The sequence below is a fragment of the Sus scrofa genome, chromosome 3 (assembly GCF_054392235.1).
Source record: "Sus scrofa isolate SSC_HxYL_T2T_F1_AM1 chromosome 3, Sscrofa_HxYL_maternal_Yorkshire_Landrace_v2.0, whole genome shotgun sequence".
In the NCBI taxonomy this organism is placed as follows: Eukaryota; Metazoa; Chordata; class Mammalia; order Artiodactyla; family Suidae; genus Sus; species Sus scrofa.
This window is the reverse complement of record NC_139385.1, coordinates 4,700,882-4,713,161: the sequence shown is the minus strand read 5'-3', so window position 1 is coordinate 4,713,161 and position 12,280 is coordinate 4,700,882. Positions and strand designations below refer to the sequence as shown.

The window sequence follows — 12,280 nt, the reverse complement described above, 5'->3', positions numbered from 1 at the left end:
CTTCAGTGCGTGTTTTTATGCTGGGGGGACGGGAAGCGGCGGGTTTCCTGGGAGAAGATGGATGAGCCCGCAGCGGTGGGGGCCCGATCGGTGGGGGGGGGGTCAGACCTTTTGGCTGTTGGTGAGAGACCATGCGGGGGGCGGGTGTCTGCCTCTGGGGCCAGAATATGGGGCTGAAAGTGCACGTGTTGGAACCTGAGCCAGCAGCTTGGTAGAGGGGAGCCTGAACTTTGACTAAACGGTTCCTGTTAGAATCGGTCTAAAATTTTCATTGCTTCAAAGGTTTTTGTTGGAAGCGAAAGATAAATACGCATTTTAAAAAGCAAATCTAAAGGTTTACTGCAAAAACAGTCTTTCCCCTTCACACCCTCCCCAGAGGCAACTATGCTGAGTTCTTTTAGCTAATGTTTTTTTGGTCTTTTTTATCTTTTTCTAGGGCTGCTCCCGCGGCATATGGAAGTTCCCAGGCTGGGGGTCTAATCAGAGCTGTAGCCGCTGGCCTACGCCAGAGCCACAGCAACGCGGGATCCGAGCCGCGTCTTTGACCTACCTACACCCCAGCTCACGACAGTGCCGGGTCCTTAGCCCACTGATTGAGGCCAGCCATTGAACCTGCAACCTCATGGTCCCTCAGATTCCTTAACCACTGTGCCACAACGGGAACTCCCTTAACTAATTCTTGATATGTGTCTCCATGTTTAAATCATATGCTTGGTTTTTTTCTGTCACTTACCAGATCACTGGTTCATCATTAAAGGATGCACCTCGGGAGCCGTGGACAGAAGACGTGCATAGATGCAGACGTACTGGGGGCGAGGTACGGGGCGGGGGGCGGCGCGTCCGGGCCCCCCCAGGGCGCACTCTCCAGACCGGGCGCTGGGGCTCTTGCCGAGGCTCTGGCCCTGGCGACTGATGTAACTTTCAGCCCCCTCCCCGCCCCCGGGGGCTCTGGTTGGAATTGCCAGTTTCAGTTGCCCCACTGGCACCTTTGACATTCAAACCTGGCAGCCCCAGCCCAGGACCCTGGTCCCTTCAGGGCAACAGTTGGGGCCCGACGTGTAGTGTCGGCCTCACTGTTGCTGCCTCATCACTTGAGCTGAGCCCTGTGGTGACAGAGTCGGCCTTTCCTGTGCACCTGTGGTGGCTTCGTTTGGGCTAAGAGCGTTTTCGTTTTGTGTCCTCAGTGATGTAACGGTGACCTTGGCATCTGCTGTGCGAATCTGTCGAGATGTTTGCGGGTATCACGTGCCGCCTCGGCCCGCCCTCTCCGAGCCTCTGACCGCGTCTCTTACGTGTTCGTCTTTCTTTTCCGACCTTGGGGACCTTGGGGATCCTTGTTTTCTGTTTTACTTTTCTTTCAGGGCCACACCCATGGCACGTGGAGGTTCCCAGGCTTAGGGGCCGAATCGGAGCTACAGCTGCCGGCCTACAGCACAGCACAGCAACGCTGGATCCTTAACCCACTGAACGAGACCAGGGATCGAACCGGTGTCCCCATGGATACTAGTCGGGTTCCTAATTCTCTGAGCCACAAGGGGAGCTCCTGCAATTTACTTTCTCTCCTTGATGGACAGATACGCTTCCTAAGGAACATATGTGTTGTTACCTGGTTTTGAGCCCTTGTAGCTTTGGAAATGACTAGATTCCTCTACCCTGACACTTTGTGGCTGGGTCTAAAATTCCAGATGGGAACCATCTTCCCTTTTTGAAGGCAGCTCTCGCACCATCATCGTGGCCGGCTCCACTGCAGGGAGTGTGTCTCTCCGTGTCCTGCAGGTCTGCCCTGCGTCTCCACTGTCCTAAGTTGATCTTTATCTCCTCTGTGTTGGGCGGGCTCGTTCCATCTGGAAGCTTGTCTCCCATCGTTCAAGTATCCGTTTCCTAGGTGCCTTTTTGTTCGGTCTTTTTAGGGGCGCACCCGCAGCATATGGAAGTTTTCAGGTTAGGCGTCGAATCGGAGCTGTTGCTACTGGCCTACACCACCGCTCACAGCAACACCAGATCCTTAACCCCCTGAGCGAGGCCAGGGATGGAACCTGCACCCTCACCGTTGCTGGGCAGGTTCGTTTCTGCTGCACCACGACGGGCACTCCCAGGAACTACATTTTAGGATTGAAACTTGGTCCTTCGCAGGTTTTCAAACGCTCAGGTGGTGGGTCGGTTAGAGCTGCCAGGATCCTTGGCCTCCCTTTCCCACTAAACCTAGGCGCCCCCATCCGACTGTTCCTGGCGCTCTCCCCCTGTCCTTGGGGGTTTATGCCTTCTCAAGATACCCCTTTACAGTCATTTTCTGGGGTTTGGAGGGGGCAGGGTGAAATCGGATGCCTGGGTGATCTTCAGCCTTGAGCCAGAGCGCCAAGAAAACTTAAGACTTAGTTTTGTTGTTTACAGAGGACAGAAAAAAGTTTAAAATGAGATTGCTATAAAACTGCCATGAACAATAGGCGTTTCCAGGAGCACCCAGGAGAAGCATTCATCACTGTGCAGACACACGGACGTGTAGGTGCTTTATTTTCACCCCCACCCACACCCCCACCTGCACTGGCCAACCTCCCAGGGGCAGAGGGTCCCAGGAGAACTAGCTGTTGCCTCCCGCCAAGGGTACCAGCGTTGTCAGTGCAGTGCTGGGGCCTGAGGCCGCAGTCTTGACTCGCCCCAACTGGGTTTCCTCTCAACTCCCAGTGAGAGCGCAGGGCCGACCCTCACATGGGCCCCCAGAGGAGAACCCCCCCATCTGCACCCTCACAACCCATTCTGAGCTTATGTCGCCAGGAAATCCAGTCCAAGACAGATGGCGCCCCTGGGTGCCAAGTCGGACCCATCTCAACAGCTGCAAGACAGGACCCTGTCGGAGAAGAGGTGGTGCGAGAGCCGCGCACGCGGCGGCTGGATCCCAGCAGCGAGCAGGCCGGCAGGAGGGGGCTCCCGCGGCTCCCACAGGCCCCCTCGGCCGGCAGAGGCCCGTCGCCTCGCACCCGACAAGCAACTGGGAGGCCACACTCCAAAGTCCTTCTCAAATGACTCCATCATTCAGGACGGCAACCAGGAACCAGGTCCCCGCATCACGGGACTTACTCGCTCAGAGTCCACGGCCGGGGGCAGCATCCAGCAGCCCCAGTTAGGCCACGTCCAGGCTGGAGCCGCCTTGGGCCGCACAGGAGACGCAGGCGGCCCTGTCGGACACCACGCGGTCCAAGGCTCTCATCAGGATGTCCGGCATGTGGTCTGTCAGCATCTTCGGGCCGATGAGGATTCTGCTGAATTCGGATTCATGGGACCATCTCACGCTGTACTGAGCAGCCACGTAGCAAGGACACCTGCAAAAGCAAACGCACGGCGCGTCACTCCAGGTGCGGTGGGACCCGCTGCTGGGGGCGAGTGCCCGGCAGCCCGCACTCACCTCCCCGAGGCGCCCTCTTCCTGCAGGTGGATGATGCGGCCCGGAGGGTAGAGGGGCGGGTACTTGGTGGGGGACTCCAGCGGGGACTCGCCGGAGAAGCTGTAGCTGGGGGAGCCGTGCGCCAGCAGACTCTGCTCCCCGAGGAGAGGCTGCGTCAGGTCACCCCCTTCCAGCTCCGTCAGAAGATCGTCGGGGCTCCCTCCGAACAGCTCGTACCAGCACCCGCGCAGCAGGATCTTGTACTGGGGGCGAGACGCAAGGTGGTGGCACCCCTGTCACCTGTGAGCCTCTCAAGGTCCCCAAAGACCTGGGACCTGAGAGCCCGTGCCTGGGGCGGCGACCCCGGGGGTGTGAACCCCTCGGTGGTCTGATCTTAAACGGGGGCCGCAGGGGGCGGAGGTCAGGGGCCCGGGCTGGTGAGGCCATCGCACTTCACGCTCCGGAAAACCAGAGGCAGGGCGAGTGAGGAGAACTCTCTTGGGCAATTCTTAAACCGGTTTTGCTCCTCCCCTTAAGACAGCAGATACTACCTTTTTTTTTTTCTTTTTTTTAATTTGGGGAGTGTAGCTGATAAGGAGAAGATTTTAATTTTTTTCTGATTAGCAACAAAAATCACAGAGCAAACAAGTTAAAAACTGAAAACTACCTCTAATCCCATTACCTAAATAAGACACTTTGGTGTATTTTTTGGTCAAAACTGCATCGCTTCACCTCCTGCTGCCTCGGATCATGTTCTGAGAATCATTTTAAATCCTGCTCTCCCACCCGACCCCACTTTTAGCTGTGCCTCAGCGTGCAGGAGCTCCCAGGCCAGAGATCAAACCCGAGCCACAGCAGTGACAACGCCAGGTCCTTAAGCATACTGCACCACAGGTGAACTTCGATCCTGCCTTTTTAAAAAACATTTTTGTTTTTCCCTGGGACATATGGAAGTTCCTGGGCCAGGGGCTGAACTGGAGCTACAGCTATGGTCTACACCGCAGCAACGCCAGATGTGAGCCCCATCTTCAGCCTACACCACAGCTCATGGCAACGCCTCTCCTTAACCCACGGATGGAGGCCAGGGATCGAACCTGCCGAGCCACAAGGGAAACTCCCAATCCTGCCCTTTTGACAAACACCTCCATGCCTCATGGATTTCTCTCTCTTGGTCAGTATAAATGAGTGCTGTACCCTGTCACAGGCTAACACTCCAGAGCCCAGGCCCAGCTGCCCGGCTCCTCTACGCTGTGGACAAAGGCACGGGGATGCGCTTGGTCCCAAGACAGGCCTAAGAGGGACGACAAAAGCCACGTGACCAAACACAGACGCTTCTATGGTGGGTTCCAACTGTGGTGCCCCCTGTGCTCGGGTTGGCGCTCGTCTGCTTGGGCGGCCTGGAGGTTGCCAGACACGGGGCTGAGAGAGCTGCCGGCAGCCGCAGCGCATTTGGAAACGGGAGCCCCCCACCCCCCGACAGGCCCGTCCCGCCCGAGTTACCTTGGGCTTGTTGCAGTGAGCAATCACTCGCAAGAGTCTCCTCTTCAGGTCCTCCAGGTTGGTCACACTCAACCTGCTCAGCAAGAGACCAGGCTGAGGCTTGGCCCTCCGTCCTCCGCCCGCCCTCGGCCCTCGGCCCGCGCCTGGACGGGGTGGCCGGCAGCCTCACCTGGGAATCACGTCCTTGCCCAGGACCAGCGACACAATGAAGCTCTTCGAGTACTCGTAAAGGGATTTGCTGAAACACGAACACACAACAGTGACGTTTTATGACTATACTGCCCACGGACAGCTTCCAAGAGAAGCCGAGTAACTGCCGGGAGAAGAGGTCAGATCTGTTCTCTGTCCTCGATGGAGAAGAGAAGTAATTAGGCTCCAACTAGAGCAACTCTCTGGCCAGATTCTAGTAAAACCACGACGTGTATCAGCAGAGACAGTCGACAGCCACAGCTTCAAACCAGATGGTGACAACAGACCGTGCCTGTGCCATCCTTTGACCCAGCAACCAACCTGGAGATGCCTAACAAGTTGCACTGGCAAAAACGTCAACACACAGGTGCCAAAGGCCATTGCTGCAGCTCCCACGGCGGGCAAGTAACAGCAGAGGCGGGAAACAAGCAGTGTCCAACCCTGAGAACACCCAGTCCTTTGCAGCTGGAAGGGGAGGAGGCTTCTCCTCCGCCAAGGGGTGGGGTGGGGTGGGGTTGGGGGGGTGGCGTCAGGACAAACAACAGGATGCAGGACAGCCTGGAGAGCACGCTGCTGTCACCTGGGGAGGGGGCGGGACACAAGACACAGGCAGGGCTGCTTCTCCGGAGGAGTGATGAAAAGCTGAGTCCACAGCGATTAGAGACGCCCGCCTCCGAGGGCAGAGCAAGGACCCTGCCCTTGGGGGAACAAGGGCAGAAGTCCGGTTTCGCTCAAAGTACCCTGCTTGGGAGAGTTGGCTTTATTTTATTTCTTTTTTTTTCTTTTCAGGGCCACACCTGCGACAGATCAAAAGTTCCCAGGCTAGGGAAGGGATCGGAGCTGCAGCTGCTGGCCTACGCCACAGCCAAGGCCAGATCCAAGCCACAGCTGTGGCCTAAGCCACGGCTTGCAGCAACACTGGGTGATCCTTAACCCACTGAGGCAGGCCAGGGATTGAACCTGCATCCTCATGGATACTACTCAGGTTCTTAACTTGCTGAGCCACAACCGGAACTCTTGAGAGTTGTCTTGAGAATCATGTCCTTGTTTTCTATGATTATATATTAAAAAAAAAAAAAAAGCAGTCCCAAATCAAAAGCCAGGTGAAACAAGTGAACCTCACTGTGTATTAGACAGAAGAATTCGAGTGACTTTAAGGCGAGTGTAATTTGTTTGTATGTCCACAGTAGGAATACAATCTAAGGATGGAAAGAGGCAGAGGCACAGCCTGCTTGCAGTCACCATGCCATCAGATGTGATGCTGCCATTCCGAAGCTCTGCTGCGTCGGTTTGCGTGACGCTGCACGGCAGGTGGATGCACGCAGGGCGTGTGTCCAACACACAGACAGGCATAGCTTGGAGATGAAGTGGGTCTGGCTGCAGACGACTCAGTAAAGGAAATACCGCAGTAAAGAACAAAATGTGTTTACTTTCCCAGCATCTATCAACGTTATCTTCACATTACACTTCAGTTTATTAAGTGTGCAGTAGCCTTATGTCTAAAAAGACACGGTCAAGGAGCTCCCGTCGTGGCTCAGGGGTAACAAACCCAAATACTATCCATGAGGACACAGGTTCGATCCCTGGCCTCGCTCAGAGGGTTAAGGATCTGGCCTTGCCATGAGCTGTGGTGTAGGGTGCAGATATGGCAAGGATCCTGAGTGGCTGGGGTGTAGATCGGAGGCAGCGCTCTGGTTCCACCCCTAGTCTGGCAACTTCATGTGCCTGTAGTGCGGCTCTAAAAAAAGCCAAAAAAAAAAAAAAAAACCAAAAACCCCAAGACAAAACCACCTGTCAAAAAATGCTATCCCTCATCTGAGGCTTCTGTGGGGCATAATCTTTTTGCAATTGGAACATCAAAGGTCACAGATGAGGAGGAGAAGGAAAGAAGGAAATAAAGATGCAAATTAAAAATTAATGTTGACAGGAGTTCCTACTGTGGTGCAATGGGATCGGCGATGTTCCCGCAGCACCAGGATGCAGGTTCCCTCCCAGGCCTGGCACAGTGGGTTAAGGGATCCGGCACTGCTGCAGGTGCAGTGTAGGCTATAGCTGTGGCTTGGATCTGATCCCTGGCCCAGGAACTCTATAGGACTTAGGGAGGCCATAAAAGAAAAAAAAAAAGGTTGACAGAAACCAAGACTTTTAGCATAGAAGGAAAAAAATACAAAGAATTTCAGTAAAACAAGTATACAATCAAATAATTTAAAAATCCCCATCTTTAAATTGGAAGTATCAATATGAACTAAGGAAATATTTCCTCTTTGGAATAAGCAAAGTCTTCCCTGCCTTGTTCTACTTTTTTTTTTTTTTTTTTTTTTTTTTTTGCGGTCTTCTTGCCTTTTCTAGGGCCGCTCCCGCGGCATATGGAGGTTCCCAGGCTAAGGGTCGAATCGGGGCTGTAGCCACCGGCCTACGCCAGAGCCACAGCAACGCAGGATCCGAGCCGCGTCTGCAACCTCCACCACAGCTCACGGCAACGCCAGATCCTTAACCCACTGAGCAAGGCCAGGGATCGAACCGGCAACCTCATGGTTCCTGGTCAGATTCATTAACCACTGAGCCACGACAGGAATTCCTGCACTGTTCTACTGAAAAGGCCTAGAAACTCCGATCTGCCCTGTGGTGAGGAGTGCCCCGCCGAAGAGGAGGAGGGGCCCACTGATGGGACAGAGGGACCGTCAAAAGAAGAATCACAGCAGCCCAAGCACAATTTGAAGGCTCATGAGTTAATCATGAGAGCCGTGCATGATGAAAGGCCGCCTCTGGAGGCTGCCAGCGCACCAGCTCGCGGCTCTACACCCTCATCCTGCTGGACAAAGGGGAGGCTCAGGCGTCCAGGCACCGGGCTGCTTTCCCTGCGTCAACTCTACCGTGGGGTAACCCAATGCTTGGAGGAAAGTGCTTTATAGTTTTTAGCTAATAAAAGACGAAGGAGTGAAACAGAACAGCCACCTGTGGCAACCTCTCATAAACTATGTGTCGAGGGATGATGAGCTGCTAAGGACATCAGAGAGACAAGCAGTTATGTGCCTCCTGGGGGGACACAGCAGGAATCGCACACCATGACTCCCACTACCTGTCAAAAAAAATCCACCCTACGGTCAATTAATCCTCAACAAAGGAGGCAAAAATATAAAACGGGGAATAGGCAGTCTTTTCAGCAAGTGCTGCTGGGAAAACTGGACAGCTGCATGTCAGTCAGTGCAATTGGAGTACACCCTAACACCATGCACAAAAATAAACTCAAAATGACGTTCAGACGTAAACGTAAGACAAGACACCATACACTCCTAGGAGAGAACACAGGCAAAACACTGATATGAAGTGTACCAATGTTTCCCCAGGTCCGTCTCCCAAGGCAGCAGAAATAAAAGCAAAAGTAATGGGACCTAATCAAACACAAGCTTTTGCACAGCAAAGGAAACCAAAAGACAACCTACAGAATGGGAGAAAATAGTTTCAAATGATACCACGGACAAGGGCTTAATCTGTAAAATATACAAACAACTTAAACAACTCAACAGCATAAAAACCAACCACCCAATTGAAAAATGGGCAAAAGACCTGAATAGACATTTCTCCAAAGAAGATTGACAGATGGCCAACAAGCACATGAAAAAATGCTCAACATCACTGATTATAAGAGAAATGCAAATCAAAACTACTATGAGGTACCACCTCACACCCGTCAGAATGGCCATCATTCGTAAGTCCACAAATAAATGCTGGAGAGGGTGTGGAGAAAAGGGAACCCTCCTGCACTGTTGGCGGGAATGTAAATTGGTGCAACCACTGTGAAAAACAGTATGGAGGTACCTTAGAAAACTATACATAGAACTACCATATGACCCAGCAATCCCACTCGTGGGCATATATCCGGACGAAACTTTCCTTGAAAAAGATACATGCACCCCTGTGTTCATTGCAGCACTGTTCACAGTAGCCAAGACATGGAAACAACCTAACTGTCCATTGAGTGATGAAAGGATTAGGAAGGTGTGGTACATACACACAATGGAATACTACTCAGCCATAAAAAAGAACAAAATGATGTCATGTGCAGCAACATGGATGGAACTAGAGACTCTCATGCTAAATGAAGAAAGTAAGAAAAAGAAAGACAAATACCATATGATATCACTTATATGTAGAACCTCATATATGGCACAAATGAACCTTTCCACAGAAAAGAAACTCATGGACTAGGAGAACAGACTTGTGGTTGCCAAGGGGGAGGGAGAGGGAGTTCGATGGGCTGGGAGAACGGGGTTAACAGATGCAAACTGTGGCATCTGGAGTGGATAAGCAAGGAGATCCTGCTGTATAGCGCTGGGAACTGTATCTAGTCATTTGTGATGGAGCAGGATGGAGGGATAACGTGAGTTTCTTTTTGTATCTGTACGACTGGGTCACTTTGCTGTACAGTGGAAATTAACAGCACACTGTAAATCAACTATAGTGGGAAAAAAACCAAAGCACCACCAAAAAGAAAAAAATCCACCCCGAGTGTGGTGTGATCACCGCTCTAGGAATGACTGCCATTTTCTTCCTTTTTTTCCTTTTTTTTTTTTTTTTTATGGCCACACCTGCGACACACGGAAGTTCCTGAGCTAGGAGTCAAAGTGGAGCTGCAGCTGCCAGCCTGCACCACGGCCACAGCAACACCTGATCCCAGCCGCATCTGTGACTTAACGCTGCAGCTTGCAGCAACACTGGATCCTTAACTTAAGCCACTGAGTGAGGCCAGGGATCAAACCCACATCCTCGTGGACGCCGTCGGGTTCTGAACCCGCTGTGCCACACGAATGCCAATAACTTCCATTTTCTAGGACATATGTACGATCAAGGGGTCGGTCAGAAGAACACGTTAAGTGACACTGCGTGACGCTAAATGACACAGAGGGTACAATGAGGGAAGTCCCGGATGGGGGTTCTCCAGAATGACTTACTTTCAGATAAAATGATGAGGGGAAAATCTGTACATTAAAATCAGAATTACAAGACAAATTTACCATTTCTGATGTGAGATATATATATATATATTTTTTTTAATTTATTTGGCTTTGAAGTCAAACCAACTGTAAAATACGTAGGAATTAACTGGGAGAATGCAATCAAATACTGGAAACAAAGAATTGTTGCTGTTTGTGTTGGTTTTGTTTTGTTTTTTTTGTTTTTGACTGCACCCATGGCATACAGAAGTTCCCAGGCCAGGGGCTGGACCCAGGCCACAGCAGAGACCCAGGCTGCTGCAGTGACAGTGCTGGACGCTTAACCCACTGAGCCACAGGAAAACTGGAGAACAGTTTTAGTGGTGGTCCCACTGGCACCCAGAGGCAAAAAGAGAGAAAGAAGAGAGAGAAGCCCTCCCTCACAAATGAAATTATTATCTACTTTAAAACTCCAGGGAGTTCTTGGAGTTCCCGTCGTGGTTAACGGATCCAACTAGGAACCATGAGGTTGTGGGTTCAATCCCTGGCCTTGCTCAGTGGGTTAAGGATCTGGCATTGCCGTGAGCTGTGGTGTAGGTTGCAGACAGGGCTCGGATCTGGTGTCGCTGTGGCTCTGGTGTAGGCCGGTGGCTACAGCCCTGATTCAACCCCTAAAACTCCAGGGAGTTCTCTTGTGGCACAGTGGGTGAAGGATCTGGTGTCACTACAGCCTGGGTCACTGCTGTGGCATGGGTTAGATCCCTGGCCTGGGAACTTCCATGTGCCAGAAGCCCAGCCACAAAAACCCCAAAACGACCCATGAAATGAGCACTGGCCAGGACGTGCAGGAAAGGGAGCACTCGTACGCCGCTGGTGGGGACGTGAGCTGGTACAGCCAGCACGGCAGCCAGTGTGGAGGTCCTTCAGAGGTTAAACAGAACCGCCAAATAACCCAGCAGTTCCACTCTTAGGTACTTATCTGGAGAAAACGAAAACACGAACTTGAAAGATAGCTGCACCCCCATGTTCACGGCAGCGTTACTTCCGAGAGCCAAGGCTTAGGAACCACCGAAGTGTCCACTGAAGGACGAGTGGAGGAAGCAGGTGCAGGGTGTGTGTACACGTGTGATTCAGCCGTGAACAAGTAATGAAACAGTGAGGACAACAGGGATGGACCTGGAGGGCATCAGGCTAAGTGAAGCACGTCAGAGAAAGACAACTACCACAGGCTCTCACTTATACGTGAGACCTAAGGAAAAAAAGAAACACAGCTCATGCGTACAGAACACGGGGGACTGCCGGGACGGGCGGGGGGCAGGAGGTGGGTGGACCGAGTCAGAGGGATCAAAAGGCACCAACTTTCACTTAGAAAATCACGAAGCCGCTGGGCTGCACGGCGGTCACTAGCAGCACGCTGCGTGCTGGAAAGCTGGCAAGGACGTAAATCTTCAAAGCTCTCCTCACAAGGAAAAAAATTCTGAACTCATGACGGCAGATGTTAACTAGAATTACTACATTCATTTCGCCATATATATAAATACAAATATATATATGCATTTACTTTTGCTTTCTAGGGCTGCCCCCGCGGCATATGGAAGTTCCCAGGCTAGGGGTCCAATCGGAGCTGCAGCTGCCGGCCTACACCACAGCCACAGCAACACCAGATCCGAGCTGTGTCTACAACCTACATACACCACAGGTCACGGCAACGCTGGATCCTCAACCCACTGAGCCAGGCCAGGGATCGAATCCACATCCTCGGGATACAGTCAGATTCGTTCCCGCTGCACCACACTGGGAACTCTGATAAAAATACTGAATTGTTAGGTTGTACACCTGAAACTAATGTGTCAATTACACGTCAGTTTAAAATATCAAAAGCTGTTCAGTCTTTTTTTTTTTTTTTGGTCTTTCTACCTTTTCTACGGCCGCTCCCATGGCATATGGAGTTTCCAGGCTAGGGGTCTAATCGGAGCTGTAGCCAGCGGTCTACACCAGAGCCACAGCAACATGGGATCTGAGCCACATCTGCAACCTACACCACAGCTCACAGCAAAGCCGGATCCTCAACCCACCAAGCGAGGCCAGGGACCGAACCTGCAACCTCAGGGTTCCTAGTCACATTCATTAACCACTGAGCCACAATGGGAACTCCCTGTTCAGTCTCTCTTCAACCACACAGCGCTTTGAAACAAACTTCTCCTGAGGATGAGAAAGTAGAACTAAACTGCAGATCAAAGACCCTCTAAGTTCTAGACAGCATCTCCTCACAGGAGAG

At 52.1% G+C, this 12,280-nt stretch overlaps 1 protein-coding gene across 7 annotated transcripts in view; it reads right to left on the bottom strand.

Moving 5' to 3' along the window:
* Window positions 1-12,280, bottom strand: part of DAGLB (diacylglycerol lipase beta) — a 45,300-nt gene that overhangs the window by 5,479 nt on the left and 27,541 nt on the right. For 5 of the 7 annotated variants that reach the window (XR_014840057.1, XM_021086077.2, XM_085016533.1 and 2 more), the window contains 4 exons: window positions 5,049-5,117; window positions 4,880-4,952; window positions 3,401-3,642; window positions 2,495-3,317 (listed from right to left, as the gene is read on the bottom strand). Coding sequence is in view for 6 of the 7 variants with exons in the window: in XM_021086077.2 (XP_020941736.2) it covers window positions 3,119-3,317; window positions 3,401-3,642; window positions 4,880-4,952; window positions 5,049-5,117 (583 nt within the window). In the remaining variant the exon portion in view is untranslated. Of the gene's footprint in view, window positions 1-2,494; window positions 3,318-3,400; window positions 3,643-4,879; window positions 4,953-5,048; window positions 5,118-12,280 lie in introns of those variants that run through there. The other 2 variants (XM_085016531.1, XM_085016534.1) reach the window with 1 other exon arrangement.